General features: G+C 37.8%; 1 protein-coding gene across 4 annotated transcripts in view; it reads left to right on the top strand.

Annotated features, from left to right (window-relative positions):
* Positions 1–13,097, top strand: part of SPATA6L (spermatogenesis associated 6 like) — a 58,897-nt gene that overhangs the window by 19,338 nt on the left and 26,462 nt on the right. For all 4 annotated transcript variants that reach the window (XM_030803318.1, XM_030803737.1, XM_030804310.1 and 1 more), the window contains 2 exons: positions 1,549–1,590; positions 12,597–12,721. In XM_030803318.1, coding sequence (XP_030659178.1) covers positions 1,549–1,590; positions 12,597–12,721 — 167 coding nt within the window. The remainder of the gene's footprint in view (positions 1–1,548; positions 1,591–12,596; positions 12,722–13,097) is intronic.

The raw sequence follows: 13,097 nt of genomic DNA, 5'->3' as shown, positions 1-13,097 counted from the left end.
AGGTCAAGAGTTTGAGACCAGCCTGGCCAACATGGTGAAACCCCATCTCTACTAAAAATACAAAAAGTAGCTGGGCATTGTGGTATGCGTCTGTAGTCCCAGCTACTTGGGAGTGTGAGGCAGGAGAATTGCTTGAACCTGCAAGGTAGAGGTTGCAGTGACCCAAGATTGCACCACTGCCCTCCACCCTGGGTGAAAGAGCGAGACCCTGGTTCAAAAAAAAAAAAAAAAAAAAAAAAAAACTAAAATGTTTTCACTTCTTATGTTATTTTGTGAGAATTATCTTTATTGATTTTTTAATTGTTATAATTGCACCAACCTAATATATCATTTAAGTTATCTTAAAGATCTGAATTTTATTCTTGTCCTTATTTTAATTTTATTCTTGTCATTGTACATAGGCTCACTATTTATAAATATATTTTGAACTCAAGAAAAGTTTAGAAGTTTTATATATATATATATATTTTGTTTTTGTTTTGTTTTAAGATGGAGTCTCACTCCATTGCCAAGGCTGGAGTGCAGTGGCACAATCTTGGCTCACTGCAGCCTCCATCTCCCGGGTTCAAGCAATTCTCCTGCCTCAGCCTCCCGAGTAGCTGGGATTACAGGCATCTGCCACCAAGCCTGGCTAATTTTTGTATTTTTAGTCGACACAGGGTTTCACTATGTTGGCCAGGCTGGTCTCGAACTCCTGACCTCAGGTGATCCGCCCACCTCAGCCTCCCAAAGTCCTGGGATTACAGGCACGAGCCACCGTGCCTGGCCTTAAAAAGTTATATTTTATGTATAATTTGTATAGACATATTGCGCAATGTTGTAAGCAAGATAAACTTTTGTATGTTAATAGATAACAAGTGGATTTTGAATATTTAAGATGAAAATTGCATTGTTATTTTAGAGCTCTATGTATGTATACACTTATTTATTTATTGTATACACTTTTAGGAGACAAATATTGCATCTATTTTTTTTTCAATACTTTTCAGGAGGTGAAATGCTATTTTTTTTTAACTTTTAGGTTTAGGGGTACTCGCGCAGGTTTGTTATATAGGTGAACCTGTATCATGGGAATTTGTTGTACAGATTGTCATCCAGGTATTAAGTCTAGTATCCAATAGTTATTTTTTCTGATCCTCTCTCTTCTCCCACCCTTCACCCTCAAGTAGGCCCCAGTATGTATTGGTCCCCTCTGTGTGTGCATGAGTTCTCATCATTTAACTCCCATTTTTAAGTGAGAACAGGCTGCATTTGGTTTTCTGTTTCTGCGTTAGTTTGATAATGGCCTCCAGATCCTACAAAAGACATGAACCCTTGTTCTTTTTTATGGCTAGGGAAATGCTATTTTTATAATTCTGTTACTCTCATTCCACTCTCTTGATTGGTGAATTCTAGAAATACCTGATTTGATGTTGGTTTGGCAGTTATTTTTAATTATTATTTTTATTATTATTACTATTAAATGGGTTTTATGACAGTTTAAAACTTAATTATTGAAAGACTGTGACAATTTTTGGAAGTATTAAAATCTCATTTTTTCCTTTTTAGGCTTCCTAACCAGGTTTGAATTAATACAGCTAGTTCCTCCAGGTAATGTACCAGTAAATACATTTCTAAACTAGCTTAATATAATTTTAAAATAAATTTGGCCTGACAAAATGTGGACTGTACTTAAGAGTTGTGTTTGAAAATAACATATAACTTTATATGTCTATAAGTTTATATAACACATGCTTTTTTTCTGCCAATCTATTACATTTTGTCTATTTTCAGAATAATAACTTTATGGTGTTTCATGGCAGGGAGCATAACTTAAACAGACTCCTTGTCTTTCCATTTTTTAATAACTTTATCTAATTATTAAATAATTTTTTCAGTCGGGGCTTAGCTGATTTCAAGTTTTGGCCTTTGGCTGTGTTCTAATTTGTGGGGTGTGTGTGTGTGTGTGTAAAACCCTAAGACATTTTCATTGTTAGATGCTAGAACAAGGTTGGCAAACTATAGTCCCCAGCCAAATCCAGCCTGTAGGCCATTGTTATATGGCCCATGAACTGGAAACGGTTTCCACATTTTTTATTGCAATTTAAATCATATACAATTCATCATTTTCAAATGTACAATTCAGTTGGTTTTAGTACGTTCATAAGATTGGACAGCCATCACCACTAATTCTAGAACATTTTCATTACCCCAAAAAGAAATTCTGTATTTATTAGCAATCATTTCCCATTCCTTCCTCCTCCAGGCCCTGGCCACCACTAATTCTGTCTCTGTTGATTTTCTCATTCTAGACATTTCATATAAATAGAAGCCTACAATATTTGGCCTTTTATGTCTAGTTTCTTTCACTTAGCCTAATGTTTTCAGGGTTCAGCCATGTTGTAGCATGTATCAGATTTTAATTCCTTTTTGTGCCTGAATAATATTCTTAATATATGGATTGGGTAATGAGGGCTCTACCATTATGAATGGGTTGATCTATTCATGGATTAATGTATTGATGGGTTATCATGGGGGTCAGCCTGTTGGCTTTATAAGAGAAGGAAGAGAGACCTGAGCTAGCATGCTCAGCACGCTCACTATGTGACTCCCTCTGTGACGTGGCTACTCAGCAGAGTCCCCACCAGCAAGAAGGCCCTCACCAGACACAGCCCCTCAACCGTGGACTTCTCAGCCTCCATAACTGTAAGAAATAAATAGCTTTTTAAAAATAAATTACCCAGTTTCAGGTATTCTGTTATAAGCAACAGAAAATAAACTAAGACATTTCTACTTTTTGGATGTTATAAATAATGCTGTTTTGAATATTAATGTACAAATTGTTGTATATTTGCTTTTAGTTCTTCTGTGTATATACCTAGGAATGGGGTATATGGTAACTGTTTAACTTTGTGAGGAACTGCCAAACTATTTTTGGTTTTTACATTTTTAAATGGTTGGAAATAATTTTTGAAATGAATATTTAGTGATGTGAAAATTATATGAAATTCAAATTTCATTATTCATAAATACATGTCTTTTTGGAACATAGCCATACTCATTTGTTTAAGTAGTGTTTATAGCCACTTTTGCAGAGCAATGACAGAGGTGAGTAGTTTTGAACAGATGGCCTACAAAGCCTAAAACATTTAGCAGTCTGACCCTTCACAGAAAAAGTCTGTGACCCCTGTGCTAGAATCAGGAGATTCTAGGAGGAAGCTGTTCTGTGGTATTTCTGCTTTGCAGTGTGTCTTGAGTGACATAAGACCTGAGCTGGTGAGAGAGGTTAGGACCTGCCACCCAGTGGCACAATTATTATAAATAGTCTTTCAGTATAGCTATCTGGTGATTTTAGGGTTGTTGGCATAGAAGTGTGTGTGTGTGTGTGTGTGTGAGAGAGAACACTGAAACTCGAAAATTCTCCTCTGATCTTTGCTATTACACATTTCTGCTTTTTTTTCTTTCTCAAAATGAAAATAGCTTCATAATTTTTACTTGTAAAAAGCATTCCTAAATCACGTAATCCTGAGAGAATCTTTATTTATATTTTGGTGAACATATTTCTTGATATTTCTCTGTAGATACAAGAACACATAGATATGGAGTTTTTACATAGCATACTTTTTTTTTCTGTTATTAGCTTTCCCCCTTATATGTCACCGTTATATTGTTGTTTAAATTTTTTAAATTTAATTTTTTTTTAATATATATTTTTTGAGAAAAGATCTCACTCTGTCACTCAGACTGAATGCAGTGGTATGACCTCCTGGGCTTGAGCAGTTCTCCTGCCTCAGCCTCCCAGTAGCTGGAACTACAGGCGCGCACCATGCCCAGCTAAATTTTTTTTTTTTTTTGCATAGATGGTATCTCACTATGTTGCCTAGGCTGGTCTCAAACTCCTGGATGCAAGTGATTCTCCCACTTGGCCACCCAAGGTGCTGGGATTATAGGCATGAGCCTCCATGACTTGCCTGTGTTGTCATTTCTAAATGCATAAATCTACATCTTCTTTTTTTTCAAATTGTTTTTTTACTTTCGAGATAGAATCTAGCTCTGTTGCCCAGGCTGGAGTGCAGTGATGCAACCTCAGCTCACTGTAACATCCGCCTCCCGTGTTCAAGTGATTCTCCTGCCTCAGCCTCCTGAATAGCTGGAATTATGGGCGCCTGCCAACGCGTCCAGCTAATTTTTGTGTATTTTTTGTAGAGTCAGGGTTTCACCATGTTGGCCAGGCTGGTATTAAACTCCTGACCTCAGGTGATCTGCCTGCCTCGGCCTCCCAAAGTGCTGGGGTTACAGACGTGAGCCACTGCCCCTGGCCTACATCATTATTTTGATAGCTATAAAGAATTTTATTAATTTACGTATGTGTTTTTTATAGGTCTATAAACAGTATTTCCATAGTATTTTGGGTTTTACTTTTCTTACTTTACATTATTACCTATAGTTTACTTGTCATTTTCAATAGCTATGTATTTTTCCATAGTGGTGGTGTTATCCATAAATTAATATTGTTGAGCATTTAGATTTTCTTTTCTTTCACATTTTTATAAAAATATTTCTCTCGGTATATTTACAAATAATAGAATTACTAGATTGAACCATGCCTTTTAAACTGGGGTAAACTGATTCCCAATAAGGTTCCAATACTTCTGCATCCAGGAGTGCATGGCATGCCCCTTCCCCATATCCTAGTTAATGCTGGATACTGTCAATTGGATTTGTTGTGTTTGCAAAGTATGTCATGGCTCACGCTTATAATCCCAGCCCTTTGGGAGGCCAAGGCGGGCAGATCATGAGGTCAGGAGTTTGAGACCAGCCTGGCCAACATAGTGAAACCCTGTTTCTACTAAAAATACAAAAATTAGCTGGGCATGGTGTCAGGTGCCTGTAATCCGAGCTACTTGGGAGGCTGAGACAGGAGAACTGCTTGAACCCAGGAGGCAGAGGTTGCAATGAGCTAAGATTGCACCACTGCACTCCAGCCTGGGCCACAGAGCCAGACTCCATCTAAATAAATAAATAGATAAAAATATATTTTATCCTATTTTATGTTCTATCTCCTTTTTAGATATGACTGTGACAACCTTAAACTTAAAACTTCTTAAAAATTTTCATTTTCCCATATTATGATTTGTTTTCTTTCTTTCCTTCTGTATAAAGTGACTGTCACTGTCCTTTGATTATTTATGGAGTGATGTCTGGATATAAATGTTGATTTTGGTATAAATTCTTATTTTTAACAAAGTTTTAAATCAGTTATGCTTAAAACAGTGATATTTTCCCTGTTTTGTTGTGTTATTTTGATGTTTTATGGTGTGTGCTTTTCTTTTTCTTAAGAGAGCATGGGAGAAGGAAGATGAGACTAGCAAATGTCTCAACTAAAGCAGAGGGGACTGAGGAGGCTTTCGATAGGGATCATAGTCCTGTCTGCTGTGGATATCACTGGAGCAGGTCAAGGGCCCAAGTGAAGTGCAGTGAACCCAGGAGTCTGTAGTTCTTTCTTCTGCTTCTTGGTTCTTTGGCAAAGGCTGCCACTGGAGACAGACAAGAACCCCACTCTGTGAATTTAAGAATAGGTGCTTTTGGAGATGTCATTACCTTCATAGGTAGACAGAACTGAGCAGGTGCCTCCTGCCTGCTTTTCAGAAATTCTCACTGAATGTTTTTCAGCCTAAAAGTGACAGGCTGAAATCAGGGCATTGAGTTTTTTTCCATAAGTTTTTTATTCTTATTTGACCCAATTTTATGTTCAAACATATATCACTGCTGGCAAATTATATTTTAGTATGCTGAGAAAGTAGAAGCATGCCCACTTTGGTCTTACTTAATTTTACATGGATTTTTAAAAAGTTACTCATACCTAAGTAATCTCACTATACAAAATTTAACTAACATGAAAGTATGTAAAATAAAATGTCAAAAGCCCATTCAACAATCCCTGACAGGTAATTACCATTAACAATTTGATGCTGGCCAGGTACGGTGGCTTGCGCCTGTAATCCCAGCACTTTGAGAGGCAAAGGTGGGCAGATTGCTTGAGCACAGGAGTTCAGGTACAGCCTGGGACACATGGTGAAACCTCATCTCTACTGAAAATAAAAAAATTAGCTGTGTGTGCTGGTGCATGCCTATAGTCCCAGCTACTTGGGAGGCTAGGGAGGTTACTTGAGCCAAGGAGGTTGAGGCTGCAGTGAGTTGTGATCTTGCCACTGCACTCCAGCTTGGGCAACAGAGTGAGACCCTGTCTCAACAAAACAAAACAGAACAAAACAATTTGATGTGTATCTTTTTAAACCTTCTAAAATGCATTTAGTATATTCAGCCAACCCTAAAATACACACACATGCACACGCATACCCTATATATAGTTGGACTTTCTGATTGTCAAGTTCCATATCCATGAATTTGGCTAACCATGACTCGAAAATGTAGTTAGGCCTATGACGGTTGTGTCTGTACTGAACATGTACAGACTTTTTCTTGTCATTAGTTCCTTAACAATGCAGCATAACAACTATTATATAACACTTACATTATATTAGGTATTATAAGTAATCTAGAGTTGATCTGAAATATACAGGAGGATATGCATAGGTTATATGCAAATATTACACCATTTTATTTCTTATTTTTAATTTTTTATTATTATGCTCTTTTTACCTTCAACCAACTCATCCCAACTACACCATTTTATATCAGGGACTTGAGCATTCATGGATATTTTCATATCTGCAAGGGTTCCTGGAACCAACCTCCTGTGGATACTTGGGGATGACTGTATATTAAATACAGTATATATAAACATGAATATATTAGTATTTAGTATATATAGTTGTGTGTGTATATATTTTATGATTGGTTGAATATACTAAATGTTGGTTTTCTTGTCTCTTGAAAGACATATGACAGTGCAAGATATATTACATTTTAAAAAGTCAATTGCAGAATATGTATTTTCAACATATACACACACACACACCTATATGTATGTTGACTATATATATTCTGCAACTTGCTTGTTAAAACTTAATAGGTCTTGGAATGCTATATGTTTTTCATGTGACCAGAAGCCCACCTGTGAGAAGGTTATAAGAATAGTTGTTTGAAAAGAATGATTGCAGAATATTCTAGCTGAGTGCATAAATACTAGTTATAACTCAAAAATTAATCAGATGCACAATGGGAGCTGTGTTATACTTGTTTTTTTTAAATTTACAATCTCTCAATTTCAGATTGTAATTTTAGTGGAATTAAATTTGAATTGCTCAAAATAACAATTGATTTTAGTTAGCTTCGGATGTAGTACAGATTGATCCATTACTTTGTTCAACATATGTTTTTACAGGCATACTTTGCACACGATCTACACTGTGCCAGTCTTCCTAGTGTGATGCTGGTGGCACCGGGCATGTAGCAGTGGCAGTGAGCCCTCATGATCTGCTGATCCTTGATACTAGCTAACTTTTCTTTTTTTTTTTTTTTGCTTAAAGTTTCCTGTGGACTGCACTGTGGGGTCACATGGGCCACATTTGGGTTCTCAAGGACCAATTTCTCTATTGGCTGAATTGTTACCTTTTCATTTAGCTGTATTTATTGCTTGATATTTTTTCTCATTGCTTTCAAACACACTTATACTCAAAAGACACGTTATGATCATTAAGTTAATAGTACAAGTAAATTAATAATACAAGTAATAATATCCAGATGTGCATATGGCTTTACTGCTAAAGAATGAAGAAGTCTAGTGATCTTTGCTGCCAAGAAATAAAGATCTTTCCTGTTCTTCAGTTTACAAAGGTGGGAAAAAGGGAATGGACACAGGGGGGCAGCGTGATCCTATTCCACAGTGAGCTTGACACTTTCTATTAACCTCTGAGACAAATACCTTCACTTTGGGTAAGTCAGGCATATTCAGTCCAACTGTAAAAGCCTATTCTAGTGGGTACCCATTCACTTAACAGAGCTTAATTTTATACTTTTATAGCAATGCTTTTATAGCAATATTTTATACTTTCATAGCAATGCTTTTATACTTTTATAGGCATTAGCAAGGAAAGAACTTTTGCCTCAGATTATTTGGTTTTGAATTCCTACTTTGCCGTGTGGTATCACTAGCCATGTGGCATCATGACAGGTCAGACTCTCAGAGCCTCAGTTTCCTTATCTGTAAAGAGGGAATCAAATGTGATCCTGTATCTGGAAATGCGCTGTCAATTCTGACATGCTCTAAAAATGTTGGATATTCCTGCAGCCAATGTTGTTATTAAAATTGTTATTTCTCTTAAAGTCTCATTTGTTTCCTTTTTGGGGGAGAAGTTCGTTGCTGCCATTGATGATGTCACTGTCTGTGTAATTAGCTCTTAAGAAGAACACTGAGTTCTTTCAGATACTTCCCTTGACCTATAAGACTTGTTCAGCCTGTGAATATGTTTATTATTTCTAACCTAGGCTCTTGCTGTACCATCCTCTTAGTGTGCTGACATTTTCACACTGGGTGGCAGTTTGGATTTCTAGAAAATGACCACACCAGAGAGACTGTCTTGAGAAGCTTCATAGCCTTCTATTTATTTGTCTAACCCTGTTTCAGTCTATTTTTATTCCTGTGATTCTAAAGATAGGGTATGAGATCGCTTTCAATTTTCCAGCCTCTTACTTTTATCTAAATTCTTGATAAACACAGGAATAATAATGTAGTAGCTATCATTTAGATGCAGGGACAAGAACTAGCCAAAGCATATGAAAGGAAAGAGGAAAAAGGAAAGGCCTCCTGTGTAGAACATCATATCATGCATCTAGGTGTTTGTTCCCGATAGGAACATAATGATGTTTATAGAAACCAAAGCAGTTCTGGGGCCGCTGCTGGGCTGGTGTCACGGAGCAATCGTGGTAATGGTAGGCAATGTGAGGTGCCATGCTGTGCATTCTACATGGCTTTGTCATTTGTCTTCACAGTAGTCTTAAAGGTCAGGTACAATCACAGTTTTTACATTTTCTTGAAGAGGAGACTGAAGTTAAGTAGTTTACATGATTTGCCCAAGATCACATAGTTGGTAAGTGGTGGGGCAGGGATTTGAACCCAACCGTGCCTGACCCTAGAACTTGAATTTGTGGTGCACATCAGTAATCCCAGTTACTCGGGAGGCAGAGGCAGGAGAATCGCTTGAACCTGGGAGGCAGAGGTTGCAGTTAGCCGAGACTACGCCGTTGCACTCCAGCCTGGGTGACAGTGCAAGACTCCATCTCAAAAAAAAAAAAAAAAAAAAAAGAGTTCTTAACTCTATAGGCTTCAGGAGAAAGTTGTGTTTTGTTGCTAGTGATAGCTGGGGAAATTGGCACATCACTTTCCATTTGCAGGTTGTACTTCAGAGTTTCTGGATGGAGGCAGAGTCTGTTTTTGGCCAACAAGGGTGGGAGAATTATGCCCGTCACAGGGAGCATTGTAAGAGGAACATGGATGAAGAAGGCCAGGATGAGACTAGTAAATGAAGGAGATAATTGATGTTAGAATTACACCCATTGGCTGAGTGCAGTGGCTCACACCTGTAATCCCAGCACTTTGGGAGGCCGAGGCAGGTGGATCACCTGAGGTCAGGAGTTTGAGACCAGCCTGGCCAACACGGTGAAACCCCGTCTCTACTAAAAGTACAAAAATTAGCCAGGCATGGTGGCGGGATGCCTGTAATCCCAGCTGCTTGGGAGGCTGAGGCAAGAGAATCGCTTGAACCCAGGAGGCAGAGGTTGTAGTGAGCCAAAACTGTGCCACTGCACTCCAGCCTGGGCAATAAGAGTGAGAATCTGTCTCAAAAAAAAAAAAAAAAAAAAAGAATTACACCCATCTTCCCTCCTGTCTTCCTACCCTCTCTATCTCTTTATTCCTAGTAATTTTCTCTTATGGAACTTAATTTTTAATTATACATTTATTTGTATAATTGTTTAATACTCTTGGACTGTAAGTTCCTGGAGGGCATTGATTATATTTATCTTCTTCACTAGTATAAATCCAGTGTCTATAAGTCTTACTACATAGGAGGTCTCAATAAATGAAGTGTTTTTGGAATGTATGAATGAAAATAAATTATTGAAAAATAAATGAAGGGTAAGAGTTGGAAAAGCTTTTAGAGAACATTAGTCTCCTTTTTTTTAATAGTATGGAAACTGAGTCTCAAAGAGGGTAGCTAATGCTTATTGAGTGGCTAACGTAAGCTGGCACTTAAGCAAGTTATCTTACTTTAGTCCTCATGTTCATTCATTTAAGAAGCATTTATCAGGTACCCATTATGTCCCAAGCGTTGTTCTACAGGTTTGGGGGCAGCATCCAGGATGCTGCACTTCACCACTAGTCTCTGAACATCATTGAAGTTCAATTTTGAAGTGTCTATCTTTAGAGATATTTCAAGGGGCTTGTTGAAGATACTGACAGTGAGGCCCCCTTTTCAGGTGTGATTGTCTTGGCTGGGCCCTGTATTGACTGAACTGCTCTGAGTTCACACCTTTCTAGGGACAGCCCTGCTAGCAGTAGAATAATGTACAGAAAAGAAAGTCACTGTTTTCATGGAGCCTTGATGGAAGCAGATCACGAATAAATACATGAACAAAAATATCAATTAGTGGTAAATCTTATGTTGAAAGTAAAATAGGGTGATGTGATGGGGAGTGTCTGGGAAGGAGTGCTCTTTTGGGTTGGGTTGCCACCTTCTGATTAGATGATATTTAAACCAAGCCTGTTATTCAATAGGAAGGAGCCAGCCATGCAGAGACCCAGAGAGGGAATCTTAGAGGGAGGAGAACAATAAGGCAAAACCGTTATGTGGAGGCGAGCTTGGCATGTTTGAGGGACAGCAAGAAGGGTAAGGGATGACAGGGAACGACAATCAAGAGGGAGAGTGGCAATAAATGAATTAGGAGAGATTATTAGAAGCCTGATTACATAGTCTTGAAGTCTAGGGTAAGGTGGTTAGATTTTATTCTAATGTGATGGGAAGCCCATTGGAAGGTTTTAAGCAGGAGAAAGGCACAATCTGATGTATTTAAAACATTGCAGTGTGCGGACAATGGATTTGAGTGCAGGAGAATGGAGGCAGGGAGATCAACTATGGCCATGGCAGTAATGCAGGAGAGCATGCATGGTGGAAGTACATTGCTGAGGAGGGAACATCAATCCATTGTGGCTGGAGCGTGGCTGCGAGTGCACGAGTGGAAAGAAATGCTATTTATGATGAAAAATATAGAATAATTTCTTTTTGCACTTTGATTCTTTCCTCGGTAGAACCGAAACATTAATATTAAACGGAGTTAGTAGGAGGAAGAATTTAATACATCATATTATTTGATGTAAGGTCAATTATGTTCTACAGTCGATGTACTGAAAACAAAGCAACCCTCATCAGAATTCTTCTCATAAGTAAAGTGGCAGCCACTAAATAGCAAAACTGCCTCATTGGCTACAGTTACTTTTTTGATGGTCCTCTGTGTGGGGACCACTCTCAGTCCAGATCACTTGTGTGGCACCTGCTATGTGGTCAAGGATGATTCAGATGGTAGCTTTCTGTCCTTCGGCTCAGTAATTGTTCATCCCATTAGACCCAAGATCTTTTGGTAAAAAGTATTTTGTAGTATCCCTTTTATGATACTGAAAATATTTCTAGTTAATATAATCAACTTATACAAGTCACTGTAAAAATTAATATAATATTCTGACTGTAATATAAAGGAAAAATGGAAGTGGTTTATAATAAAATGTATATGTTAATATGTAAGTGTCAAGCATAATGAAGCATTTAGATGGGACATGATTTCCAAAATATCAAACGGGTCTGGTTAAAGATCCAAACAAAACGAAATACAATTGTTCCTCTATTTACACGGTACTTGGAAAAATTCAGTGTATTTCCAAATTATGCAAAAAAAAAAAAGCTTCGTGTTTACATGTAACATAGTTACATAATTATTTTCAGTTACATAGTTAAATTCTAGGCTCAGACAATTATAAAATAGTTTTTAGCCTGCAAGAATGTTTGCAGGATATTAGAAAGTCATTGGGGATGAGGGAGATTGTGTGATGTGCATGAGTGAGCACTGCAGGACTCCCTCACACCTCTGGCTCCTGCCCCTGAAATATTTCCACAAATGTCCAAAATGTCCCTGGGGTTGGTACCCCTGCTGACAACCACAGCTGTAGCTGTCATCTGGGCCTTGGCATCCATGCATCACAGAACACATTGAACCCCAGTCTAAACTGTGAAGTTGTGTGAGCAATGCTATGTCCACCTTGTTCCTGTTCTATCCACAGTGCCTGGCTTAAGGTTTATCATTAGCAAAAATTTGTTGCAGGAAAAATTGGAGAGATAGATGGAAAGATAGATTTTCCTATTTGTTCTGTTTTGTAGAACGTCTCTTTAGTCTTTTTTTCTCTGTTATGACTTTGGAAGGCTTTAAAAAACTATCCACGAGATAAAAAGTAGTAGAAATTAGTCTCCTCCTGAATAACACATGCTAGGATCAATATGTCTATTTTTACCTGAGTGCCATCTCTGCCATCATCTGCCTGAACTTTTATTTTGTTAAGCTTGGAGGTGTAAATACAGATATTTTTGCTTTTTCTCTTTTCTTTCTAGTGTGGGATGAGTTGGCCTACTATGAAGAAAACACACGAGATTTTCTTTTCCCAGAGCCCAAGCTGACACCTTCGCACCCTAGGAGGTGTAGGGAGGTGCTCATGAAGACGGCTCTGGGTTTTCCAGTAAGTGATTCATGCTCATCTGGGCTTCTATTAGGAGAGAAATTCTTGGGACCTGAACGTTTTATTCCTGACAGGGTTTGATCTTTATCTTGGTTAGTACCCCTGCTGTTCTGTTTAGTAGCTCTGTTTAGATGCCCAACTCAAGGTACCAAATTATACTGATTTCTAGTATTGATCTGAGAGGTGGAAGTTTTATCTAATCAGGCTAAAATCATTGCCATATTTATATTGTCACATAGTTATAAAAGCCTCCTTTTGTTGCAGATTAACAGAAAGATTTGTTTGTTTAGTTATAGCTATTATGACTAGATAGAGTAGCAACAGTAGTTATGTTACCTTTATTTTGCGCTTTCAATTTTTTACATAAGATATTTTC

This window comes from Nomascus leucogenys, chromosome 1a (genome assembly GCF_006542625.1).
Source record: "Nomascus leucogenys isolate Asia chromosome 1a, Asia_NLE_v1, whole genome shotgun sequence".
NCBI lineage: Eukaryota > Metazoa > Chordata > Mammalia > Primates > Hylobatidae > Nomascus > Nomascus leucogenys.
Note: the sequence above shows the minus strand (reverse complement) of the source record. Positions and strands in the feature narration are given on the sequence as shown.